At 38.2% G+C, this 13,052-nt stretch overlaps 1 protein-coding gene across 5 annotated transcripts in view; it reads left to right on the top strand.

Annotated features, from left to right (window-relative positions):
- Positions 1 to 5,025, top strand: part of ATG5 (autophagy related 5) — a 129,185-nt gene extending 124,160 nt beyond the window's left edge. For all 5 annotated transcript variants that reach the window (XM_047734006.1, XM_047734007.1, XM_047734008.1 and 2 more), the window contains one exon: positions 4,247 to 5,025. In XM_047734006.1, the coding sequence (XP_047589962.1) occupies positions 4,247 to 4,383 (137 nt within the window). In that variant the 3' untranslated portion in view covers positions 4,384 to 5,025. The remainder of the gene's footprint in view (positions 1 to 4,246) is intronic.
- Positions 5,026 to 13,052: the final 8,027 nt, after the last annotated feature.

Here is a 13,052-nt window from a genome sequence, read left to right as displayed (position 1 = left end):
AAATTTTATTTATTTTGGGGTCAAGGAGAGGGAGAGAGAGAATCCCAAAGAGGCTCCATACTCCCAGCATGGAGCTTGACACCTGCGGCTCAGTCTCACAACTCTTGAGATCATGACCTGAGCCAAAAGTCGAGAGTTGGACACTCAACCAACTGAGCCACCCAGGTGCCCTCATGTCTCGTTTATATTCGGTATATCATTATATTCATGGTGTATATTTTGTATATATACACACTGTGTATAGGCATAATTTTTTTATATATGCATAAGAAGTTACCATTGTTTTAAGTTCATAATTTTCATTAATGACTTGTGTGGCTAATGCACATTTTCTTTTTGCTGCCATATATAATTCAACCAACATCTGTCTAAATGTATTTTTCTTAAAATGTCACAAAACTCTAAAAATGTTCACTTTAAAGTAGATGCCAATTAAGAATTGGGTTTGTTTTTATTAGGCTATTGATGATAATATAAAATTATATGATATATTTACATTTTTATCTTTTATAACCCTTAGATTTATAAGTAAGATAAATATAAGAAATGAAATTTTATTATATTTTTTGAGTTGATATATGATCTTTTGGGGTTTAATATCTAACTCTTAAATGAATTGAATTCCTCCTCTACCTAATGAAAATAGTGTCTCTGATTTTATTTTGTCCTTTTCCTTAATTTACAAACCCAAAGTATTTATGAATGACTGTCCTTATATTTACAAGGTGAATTAAAATAATTAGGTTTAAAAATTGCTACGTGGACATTTTACAAAAAAATAACATGTGCTTTTCAAAAATTGTCAAGGTTAAAAAAGGCAAAATCTATCCACTATTAAATGCATCTTTGATTCCTGGACTGGATTCTAGATCGGTGAGTAAAATAATTAGGATAGTTGATAAAATTTGAAGTGATTACACAGTATTATATAAGTTAATTTTTTTATTTTGATGACTATATCATGGTTATGTAAAAGAATATCTTTATTAGCAAGTACACACTAACATGTAGGGGGAAAGGGCTCAGTATTTCTAACTTACTTTCAAGTGATTCAGAAAATAATCATATGCATACAGAACGATAAGGCAGATGGGCAAAATGTAAGCAGTTGATAAATCTGGGTGAAGAGGAATTCCTTGTACTACTCTTGGAACTTTTCCAGAAGTTTGAAATTATATCAGAATCAGAGTTACCCCCCTAAAGTGCTCTGTATGAGAGAATTTCGTATAGAACTAGTTCACTTGATTACTGTTTCAAATGTTTACCTACTTTTAAAGCATCAGACTACTTTTTTAAAAAATCTGAGTGGGTGAGTTGTGGTGTAACATTTTTCGCCTGAGTCATTTGCTTTGTAGTGAGATATTTCTTATTCCCAAATATTAAATTCTAGATTCCCATTTTGAAACATGAAAACATATTTACCAAAAACACAATTTACTTTAACAATGTCATAAGTGTTTCCTTTCTACTGTTAGGAAAACAAGAAACATCTTGCTAATTTTTCACTGCTTCGTTTCATTAGTTCTGTTATTACCAAAACGTCTAGTCATGCTCTGTTGTCCTTTATGGTAGCATGAGTTCAGGTGATAGCATATATGCTTCTTGGCTTATCTGGAAACTTTTTGACTTTTTATTATCTTAATAACCAAAACAGCCTTTATAGGTAGAGCTCTTCTACTTAGTAGTGCCAACCATCAGAAACTGTTCTCTACACATTAATTTTGGTAGTGCCTTCTGCCAGCAACAAGATTATCCAAACATTTAACAAAAATGTTTTATCCAATAAAAACATTTATTAACTATTTACTAGGTGTTCGGCACCATGCTCAGCGCTGGGGTTATAGTGATGGATGAGAGGGAAACTTCAGTTAAGAGTTCCAAGGGAACTGCTATTCCATTCTGAGTATTCCTCTGGTGGCAGTTGTGTTGATGGGGGAAGTTTGAAAACAAGAAAGATCACTGTACGCAGTTGAAGTATTTGGATAAATGGAGGCAGTGACAAAATATATATTCAAGATCTTAAACTGTTGTATTGGGTAATATGATAGTCCTAGATGCATTTCCATAGTTGTCAAGGTTTAGTTAGTGACACTTTTATGTTACATATTGAAAGTGGCCCCAGTTTAAACCAGAGAGTCTGTGCTGCCTATTAGGGCTCTGAGAACGTGATTTATTAGGCTTGTTTTATAAGGTTTGGAATAGTGCTTATGTTCTCCACCTTATGTTGTACAACTCAGAATCCCAGCGATCCTTCCATAACAGGGTTTACCTTTCAAACACACTGTGCATGAGTGGATTGTATGCCATATTGTATTTGCTCCCACATTTAAGTACTGCTTAAGGACAACATTTTGGATCTTGAATTGAGACTTGTTTCTCATACTCTGTTTCATGGCATCCAAAAGTAGCTCTGGCTTAAGGAAAAATTTTATAGATAAGGAACTCTTATACTATTGCTCTTTCATTTTTTGACTCAGTGCTAAGTAGGAGGAAGATTCTGAGAATATTAAAATATTTCAAAGAAATATACATAAGAATAAGAAGAGAACTATACCGGAAATGTTTTCAAATATTCTAAGAAAGATTTAATGCACTGAAACCTTGGCAATCTAGAACTTACAAAGAATGAATCATTCCAGATAGCTGAGGGTTTGTCCATTTGAATACCAACAATTTAAAATATTCTCAGAGTACTAATACCATGCTTTCTGTAGTCTTCTGTATATTGCTAAATCTTTTATTTATAGATGATTCCCATCATTATGAAAATTAGTCATTGTATTAACAGTGATTGCAGCTGTGTAAAAAGTATGTGTGGATTCAACAAAGATTATCAGAAAAATCAAAACATGAAAGCATTTTTTTAAGTGAGAAGCATTAGGAGGCGATGTCTTTTTCCAAAATTGCTTTCAAGTATGGCAGTGATTCAGGAGTTTGTTTTGGAACTTCTGCTCGCCTATGTTTGGGGTCAAGAGTGTGTTTGTTAGCTTTGTATATTTGGCATCATTTTATGAATTCTCTCTAGTGTTTTTGTGTATTCTTTTATGGTCAGTCTGTTGACTGTCACCTCCCAGGACCTGTGCTACTTCTAAGGGGGAGTTTAAATATTTCTTTAAAAGGGTCTCTTGTTTCAGGTGTCTGCTACACCATTATCCTCAGACCTCATCAGTCCACTTTGCCTGGATGTGAGAGTACTAGGGATGAACAGAGCAGAAAGGGGGGAAAGAGGGTATTTCCCTCTCATACAGTTCCATGAGCTCCTTGTTTCCTTGACTCTTGTCTCCAGGAAGCTGAGAGGTTTAGACATTGTATTTTGGAGAGATTAACAGAGACAAACCAAGAAGTGTGCCAGATGAGTGACACAGAGTTCTTGAAGGTTCTGTTTTGTTTTGCTTTCAAAAAGGGAATTTGGTTTTGCTTTCTTTGTTTTCCTATAACAACCAAGGAAATGATTAGGAGGGAACTGCTGTTTACCATACAAGTTGTCAGTACATCGTATCAGAATCATGAAAGACACACAGGGCACCTTAAATCTGTGGAAAATTTTGAATTTGAAAGAAAAGTGTGAATTGCAGCACACTTTTAATTAGCAAATGGGTGTTAACAAAAATCCCTTTTCATGACTCTAAAATAGGAATCCTGAGTCAGACTCTTAGTTCCTTCTTATTAGAGCTGTAACTCCCTGTCTCTAAAACTTTGATACATATTTGAACAATTTGATTGAAAATTAACCTAGGGCTGCTCCCATCTGTTTCGTTAAACATCTTCCCAAACATTGATCTTATTCTTGATGATTTCTAGCCATATTTCTATTTTACATATTTTAAATATGTATTGACCTACTTCATACACCTGCCATATTTAATAACCATATAGTACAGTTTTTAATGTGTAACTAAAATAAATTTTGGTCAGTGGGTACAATGGGCTGTTTTCTTCACTATAGTTTCATTAACGTCAATCTTAGGTAAGCACAGTAATTAAGAAAGAATGAATACTTTCACATATAGCAACAGAATTTTTATCAGAATTCATTGCAACCCTCAGGTTTCTGTTTTGGGTGATACATATTGCAACATTTGAACTTTCTCCATGTCCACATTTCCTGCTCAGGAGACAGACCAGGTTTAACCTGTTAAAGCTGTTAAGCCCATCTACCTCACCAAGGATTCTCAAAAGGCAACAGATTGTTTTTTCTTCTGTCTTGACCCTTCCTGATTATTGTTGGATTTCTTTCCTGGAATAGATGGAGAGAAAAAGAATCAGGTGATGATTCATGGAATTGAGCCAATGTTGGAAACACCTCTGCAGTGGCTGAGTGAACATCTGAGCTACCCGGATAATTTTCTTCATATTAGTATCATCCCGCAGCCGACAGACTGAAGGATCAACTCTCTGCCTCAGCGGAATCACCCCTAAACAGGATTTACCAGAGCATGTCACCCTTCTGCTTCAATCAGGTGTGGTGGAGGCAACCTGACCAGAAACACTACTGCAAGCCAAACAGGAAGATGATTCCATGTCAGATAAGGGCACTTGGGCTGGTCTTACTCTGCATCACCACTGCTTTCCTCCACTGCCGTCATTAAACCTCAGCTGCGACATGAAAGACTTCACAGGACCACTGCAAGTCTTCTGTTTTCTTGTAAAATATAATGAAGCCGAAACCTTTGGCCTAAGAAGAAAATGGAAATATGTGCCACTCGATTTGTATTTCTGATTAACAAATAAACAGGGGTATTTCCTAAGGTGACCATGATTGAACTTGAGCTCGAGGGAGTGGAAACATTGGTTTAATTTTCTAGAGAATTAGACTTAAGAAAGTAAAAGAGAAATTCTGTTATCAATAACTTGGAGTAATTTTTTGTAAAAGATCCAATTACAGTAAACCCATCTTTCCTTAATGAAAATTTCCTATGTTTACAGTCTGTCTATTGGTATGCAAACAATCTTGTAACTTTGATAATGAACAGTGAGAGATTTTTAAATAAAGCCTCTAAATATGTTTTGTCATTTAATAACATACGATTTTGTCACTTTTCCAGTACTTTTGACTCACATACAGTAGTAGATCACGGTTTTTACTCTCTGTTGCCATTCAGGTGGGTCATCATTGACATGGAGTAGATAGAGGACGTAGGATAACTTGTCTCAGGAGCCGTCGTCGAATTTCTTGCTGCCGATTTTTTAAATCTATGTTCTTTACATGCTAAATGTTATCCTTTATCTTTGCTGTTTTATCACTGTAAGCCTGTCAAATCATAGTATGCTAACCATCCATATAAGATAATTCTGCTCTTCTGGAAAAAACCCAGTCCTTTCCAAGCTAGTGTTTTTCATTGGCTTCTGGTGTAATATTTCACTGTGGCCCCTGGCAGCCGGTCTTTGAAGTCTAAAGATTACCAATCTCCTGACTGTAGTAGCTTTTCCTCAACTTTACCAAAAATATTCAGAAGTTCCTGGAGTTCTTATTCAGTGTAAGGAAATTTTTGCTGCACTTTATTACCACGCTGCTGGGATTCGACCAGCCAAACATATTTGTGCATCGCACTGTTTCTTGTGAGCTTGCTGTCCACATGGACTGTCGGCCCATTTGAATATGCTAAAAGATGTAGTAGTATCTGATAATGGTTTTAGATTCCATAATAAACATGAATGTTTTTCTTATAAAAAGTGTACGAATGTTCAAGCGTGAGCCAGCTAGTGCTCACTGCTTCCTTTTTCCTTTTGTGATTTCCACTGATTAATAATAGTGCATTTATTCACAGAATGAGATAAAGTTAGGCAAAGAGCAGATATTCTGGAATGGAATGAATAAACCTCAATCGAAAAGAAAAACAGGATACCCACGTGAGAAAATTTGACATTGTCAAGTGTCAATAAAATGGAAAGTGCCATTTTAGTAAAGGCAAAAAAAAAAAAAATAACAATATTTGAGTTACTTAAGGACAAAAAACCCACTGACTTGTATTTTTTCAAAAGAGGTTGATCTGAATATGATTGTTCACATTAAAAGTGTTTATTCGTCTATTCAGTTTGGGGGTTTTCCCTCTTGATGTTTTGACAGACTGAAGTGAGCTTCAGTGAACAAAAAGGATCAAAATGCCAGGGAGTGCTAAGCTGTGAAGAAGAAAGTGTGGTAAGAACGGTAAGCCATAGTAGTTTTCCACAGACAAGACTAGTTTGAGGTTTCCGCAGTGGGCTCAAGCGAGCTGCTGATCTTTACTTCCAGATTTGAGAGCAAATTTTATTCAAGCCATTGCCCGTTGTTACTTGTTCATTATTACACCAGCATCATAACTGTATTACTCTGCTCTCTTCCCAGGTAAGTCAAGCCCCAATCCCCAGAGGAAAAATAAACACAGAAATTAGTGCGGACTTAAATAATCTATTTTTGTTTCTTTTTATTTGAATATTTAAATTTTATGGTTTATTAAAAAATTTTTTTTAAAAATTTGTCTGTCATTATTTCCAGGAGTTGGAAATGAAATTTATATAAAGCCAGTTACTTACTGGGGAATTGATTTAACTTTCCTTAGTCTCATGCTTGTCTAAAATTTTCTCAAGTGAAAGATGCAAGGTGTAAGGAAGAACATTTGAAAGAAAACTGGAGAGGGCCACAGACCTCTATATACCTGTTCATAACTCACTCTTGGTAGTGACTCCCCCTAAGAAAATGAAAATATGTTTTAAAACTACTGGCATTGTTAACTAGGAAGGTATAAATTCAGCCTAAATAAAGTAAATAATTGCTTGTCCATCATAGTGTTGTCTTTCATTTGGATGACCTAAATTCTGACGATGGATAGAGTTGAATTGACAAGCACTTTATGTATCTAGAGACCCAAAGGAGCCTGCTCATAATTAAACAAAGTTGCCCTCCCATGCTCTAGTGTGGTGATGTCAGCCAAAGGTGAACCAACAAATGCATTAGTCCTGCTTGGTCTCCTCCTCCCCTCCCCTGCCCCACTCAAATGTAGACTAGAAAGGGATTGGTCATTTGCTAAGAAAACAACAAACAAGATTTGATTTTGAATGGTAGTAACTTTAATTGGCAATCTTTCTAGGGTGTGTTTGTTTTTTATAGGCTGTATGAGATAACTTATTTTTTTCCATTTTCAGAAACTTGGTTTATGTGGGTCATGCCAAAGAATGACAGTCTCACTTTTTATTTATCGTACTGTTGATATTTAGGTCTGAGGTAAGCTGGGTTTCCTACTGTATGTGCTACTATTGTTGAAATAGAAGTGTAGACTCTTGGTGTATGATAGGAAAAAATCAACTGTGATGGGATTTGTAGTCAATCCCATTCATAGTCAGTGGGATGGAATCAAATCAGAATACTTACCTGTCTCTCTTGTGTTCATCCGTCCTCCTAAGTGTTTTCCAAATTTATCCCCATCCTGGTCTGAGACTATTAAAAATTACCCACAGGGGTCTTGGGAAGGAGAGAAGCATGCCTCTTTTCAGATAATTTGAGATTGAATGACACTTTATGATTACAAAAATTCATTTACCATGTAGCTTTATTTGACTGAAGAACCCTTTACGTTCTCTCAAATGTGAATTACAAGTCTGACTCTTTTTTTTTTTTTTGTAAGATTTATTTATTATAGTGTGTGGGGGCACGCAGCAGGGGCAAGGGGTAGAGGGAGAGAGAACCTCAAGCAGACTCCCCATTGAGTGCTGACCCCAATGCAGGGCTCCATCTCTAACCCTGAGATCATGACCTGAGCTAAAATCAGGTCAGATGCTTAATGGACTGTGCCACCCAGGCATCCCACAGAGTCGTGATTCTATATACCAATTAGCAAAAGTAATACTATTGTGGAATCTAGTAAGCATAGTCACCTTTAGAGTGTAAAAGGACTCAATCTTTAGATTCTTTAACGTGTTCATTAAGTGTTTAGGTTTTTAAGTTTAACTGAACTGCTCTTTACTCAGAACGTGTGAGAATGATCCACAGTGAGAATAAGACAGATCTGAAGATTTAGGAATGTCCGTATACTTTGACATAACCACTGATTTTTTGGAAAGTGATGGATCTGGCTTTCCTTCTGTAGCGTTCCCCACCCCCACTCCACAAGGATGAATAAAACACAACCAGGCTGTTTTCCTCTTTGTTTTCCCTGGTTCTTAGCAGAGTATCTAATAAATACATAGTTGTGCTTTGCAAATGAACATAAAAGAAGAAAAAATTAACTCGGGATTATTTAATGATACTTTAAAATCAGTATGGTGTTTTTCTGCCAAAAATACCCACTATAAAAATAGGAAGAACCTAGTTGTTTAGAAATCAACATACAAAGTACAGTTGGTTCGGGTTTGCATTACTGTGAAGACTTGCTGACTCAAACCAGCTACTTTCAGTAGGAACCACTGTGGATCAGATCCTTGCGTCAGTCCACATTCATTTTAGTCGCAGAGTAGACCACAGGACACAGCTTCTGTTTCTACATCACTCTAATTTAAGCAGCCCCTAAAGCTGGAGCTATTCTCATCAAGCATCTGGACCTATTTATTAATTTTGACCTTTTCATAGATGAGTGGTTTGTGTCTTGCTTTTGCCTCTATTCTTCACTTCTGAAAATGTAATACATTTTTAGCAAGGAGAATGTGTTAGACCTGGGAGCAAGGTAGACTGTTAGGACCCTGTTCATGAAAAGCTTTAAGAGAAATATATGGCTTCCTAGCTTTCATATTGAGTGAAAGAAGATGTCTGCCTGCTTTAGAGAGTGTTACTTAGAAAATGCTGCCTTTCCCCGCCCCCCATAACATTTACTGTGCTTTATAATATCTGTGTGAAATTTGTTTCTCACAGTGAGCATGAACTCCATAAGAGCAGAGACCAGGTCTGTCTGGCCCAGTATCGTATTCCCAAAACCCAGCACTGTACCTGAAACAACAGACTGTACAAAATACTTGTTGAGGAAAAAGCTGTGGGACATGTCTCCCTTTCAGAGTCCAGAGCACGTTGCCATACGAAAGGCACTGAGAAGTTGTAAGGTTATGAGACTGAGTGATCCAGCATTTCCCAAACTTTTTTCACCGTACCAACGAGTTTGAAAATGCTACGTTGAATCACTAGGTCATGATGATCAAGACTTTATAACAGAAGGCTTATTCCTCCTATTCTGTTTGAAAGAAGCTCCGAAGCTTCTGACTCCACAAACAAAATGTCGCTAGTCTGTTCGTTCCTTCCTACAGATATGCCCCCTTTTGTCAGTGTCGCTCTTAAAATTGTGAGCAAGTGCGTCGTGAGTATCTACTACATGCCGAAGTATGTGCAGGGAGAGAATGCAGTAGCTGGGAATTCATAGTGTCAGGACTGGGTGGGTGGTCAGCTGCTCAGCGGTGCTATAATTTGGCAGGACGCATTCAGAGTTCGATTTAGTAAAAGGGCTGGGAACTGTAAGTCTCTTTACAAAATGTTCAAATATAAAAACTAAGGTAAGTGGTCAGTAGATTGGAGAAGACACTTCTCGGTTCCGAGGTATGAGTTAAGTCGGAATCAGAGGTGAGTAATGGCTCTCAAGGAGCCACCATAAAGCTAGCCAAAAGAGACACGGAGCTGAAATGTGGCCTTCTAGGAAAATAATCACTACCAGTCCCAAAGGGAATGCCTCGGGCCAAGCAGAGAAAGCTGGCTCCAGGGATAGGTTGCCCTGGCATGTGGAGGGCACTTATGATTTCTAGGGGGATACTGTACTTGTGTGGGATGGGTAACTGTCTTTTTGTGTTGTCTAGGGGACATTTTCCAAATAACAAGTTGCTGAAAGCTTACGTCCATTAACTTAGCTGTTGATATTTTTATTCCTCAGAACTGTTGGTTTTTAGCTTTCTTTTCCAGAGAGAGTAACCTATCAGTGACCTATTAACTGTATCTGATCCATTTTGTGCAGGCCTAGGAAAGAATTTCATCCCCTGACTGCTGGCCTTTTTCTGGGTATGCCTTCTCAACCACACGTCCTTAAGCACTTGGTCATCCCTAGTGCCCATATTTCTTTAGCTCCTTTTGTCGTGGTTCTGAAATGAATTATCATGTAATATAAATTATCAATTTATCCTGAGATCCCTGATCTACTGTGATGATGCTAATATTCAGGTGTGACAGAGAAAGACCTCTGAAGGTATCCATTGGAACCGACTTTAGCAGAGAGATAGCCAAGTCTGTGTGTGTGTGTGTGTATACACATACATACAAAGATCATGTGGAGCAAATAAAAAGTTAAGTTACTTTTGGGCTGTACCGTTAGAGTTTTAAAAAAAAATAGAAATCTCAGATAAGTTGTGATTAGCAATAGTCCAACCCAGATGTATGGTAGATATCTTTCATTTTAGGCAGACCAAAGCCCACATGGTAGTTTTTAAGAACATTTAGGACATCTCATTAAAACCAGTTTTTAATTGCTAATTCTGTATTAGTGTATTCTCCCAGATTTTCTATAATTTCACATAATTCATTCATCTATTCAAACACTGAGTAAATAAGGTCATGAATGTTCTGGGAGGAATCAGACATGGTGTCTGATCTTAAGGAACCTTTAAGAGAAGAGAAGACAAAAATAACAATAGAACATAATAGTTGGAAATTGCAACGAGAAAGGTACAAATAAAGCACTATGAGAAAACAGAGCTGAGAACACTGATGTACGTGGAGCTAACCGGATGGTAATCCTGCAGGACCTCTCAGAAGCATGTGGCAGTTGTTGATTACACCTTAATTCTTGAGACACTTTCTTCATTGGACACCACCCCCTCCTGGTTTTCCTCCTACCTCAGCCCCTTTCTCGGTTTCCTTTGATGATTCTTCTTGACCTCTGTGTTGAAATGTCTCAGGGCTCAAGCTTTGGTCCTCTTCTCTAGCTACAGTCAATAATGAGCTCATCCCATGGTTTTTGACACCATCCATGTTCTCTCCCATATTAACTTCTCCCATGAGCTCCAGACTTAACATCCAGCCACCTGCTTGACACCCATTTTAGATGTGTCATAGACAAAATTTTATTTGGTCAAAGCAAAACTTCTGACTTTCCCCTCAACCTGTACCTCTCCCACTCTTTCCCATCTTAATAAACACTGCCCAGCCCCAAAGCCTATAACCTATATTTTTACTTCCTTTCTCCTCTTCATATATATATCTATCAGCAAGTCCTAGTGAGTCTACCTTAAAATATACCCTGGATATATTTATTTCTTACCACTTCCACCATTAGCACCAAAGTCTAGGCACCTGTCATCTCACTTGGACTACAGCAGAGCCTCCCATCTGGTCTCATCGCTTCCATTCTTGCTCTTTTTCAGTCTTCAAAGTATAACGACCTTCTCGAAACATGAGTGACATCATGGCCATTCCTTGATCAGAATGTCCCATTGTTTTTCTATGCTACACAAAATAGATCTAAAATCCTTACCAAATTCTGCTAGATCTGGTCCCTGCTTCTGACCTCATCACTCAGCCTTTGCTATTTTATTATGTCTATATTGACCTCCTAGCCCCTCTTGTCCTCCGACTATGGCAAATTCATTCCTTTAGGGACTCCGTGTATATATGGCTATGTAGTTTATAGTTACTGAATGTTTACAGTGTCCCAGAGACTGTTTCAAAAATTAGCTCATTTAATTTCAAAGCTCTAGGAGATAGTTAACTGATAGTATCCCCACGGAGAAACTGAGGCATGGGATAGTTTAAGTAAATTTACTAACATTATGAGGTGAGTATTAGAGCCCAGATTTAAACCCAGGCAGAACGGGCCCAGGATCCACTTGCTACAGTAGTCTTGGCTTTCTCACAACAGAATGTAAGCTTCATACCTCTAAGTGCCTGACACATGACAAGGCCTTATTAAACATGAATGCATGCGTTTCTGTAACATCTGAGTAGGTTATTAAAACCTTCACTAAGAAGACTTTTGACCTGGAGCTTAAAAGGAAATTCTTTCTCTAAGAAATTGGAAAGCGGGGTGCATGGGTGGCTCAGTCAGTTAAGCACCTAATTCTTGATTTCAGTTCAGGTCTTGATCTCAGGGTTGTGGGGTCAAGCCCTGCCTCAGGCTCCACACTCATCAGGGAGTCTGCTTGAGATTCTCTCTCTCTCTCTCCAATAAATATTTTTTAAAAGATTTTATTTATTGGGGCACCTGGGTGGCTCAGTGGGTTAAAGCCACTGCCTTCGGCTCAGGTCATGACTCCCAGAGTTCTGGGATCAAGCCCCATATTGGGCTCTTTGCTCAGCAGGGAGCCGCTCCCTTCCGTCTCTCTGCCTACTTATGATCTCTGTCTGTCAAATAAATAAATAAAATCTTTTTTTTTTAAAGATTTTATTTATTTATTTGACAGACAGAGATCACAAGTAAGCAGAGGGACAGGCAGAGAGAGAGGAGGAAGCAGGCTCCCTGCTGAGCAGAGAGCCCAATGAGGGACTCGATCCCAGGACCCTGAGATCATGACCTGAGCTGAAGGCAGAGGCTCAAGCCACTGAGCCACCCAGGCACCCCTCCAATACATCTTAAAAAAAAAAAAAAATGAAATTGGGAAGAGAGGGAAAGAAAGTGACAGTGAGTCAGGTAGAGCCACATGATAAAAGCTCAGAGAAAACAGCCAACTGGGCTGGAACCTGTCACTTGCAGGAAAGAGGGAAAGATAAGACAGGAAAGATATGTTCTGCTCTGACAAGGTTAGACAAAGCCTTGTGTACCATGCTACGGAGATGAGATTGTTTTTGATGTGCTATAAGAGCTACTGAATTTTTTTTTTTAAGATTTTATTTATTTATTTGACACAGAGAGAGAGATCACAAGTAGGCAGAGAGGCAGGCAGAGATAGAGGGAGAAGTATGCTCCCTGCTGAGCATAGAGCCTGATGCAGGGCTCAATCCCAGGGCCCTGAGATCACCACCCAAGCCAAAGGCAGAGGCCTAACCCACTGAGCCACCCAGGTGCCCCAATATTTTTAGTAGAGCATATGTTCAGAGCAAATTTTGAGGTGATGATGCTGGTGGCAGTGTGTTGGGAGGGTTAGAACAGGCTGAGTCTGGGGACCGGTGAGAGAAA

This window comes from Lutra lutra, chromosome 6 (genome assembly GCF_902655055.1).
Source record: "Lutra lutra chromosome 6, mLutLut1.2, whole genome shotgun sequence".
Classification (NCBI taxonomy): domain Eukaryota; kingdom Metazoa; phylum Chordata; class Mammalia; order Carnivora; family Mustelidae; genus Lutra; species Lutra lutra.
The sequence above is the reverse complement of the archived record's forward strand: the minus strand, read 5'-3'. Positions and strand labels throughout refer to the sequence as shown.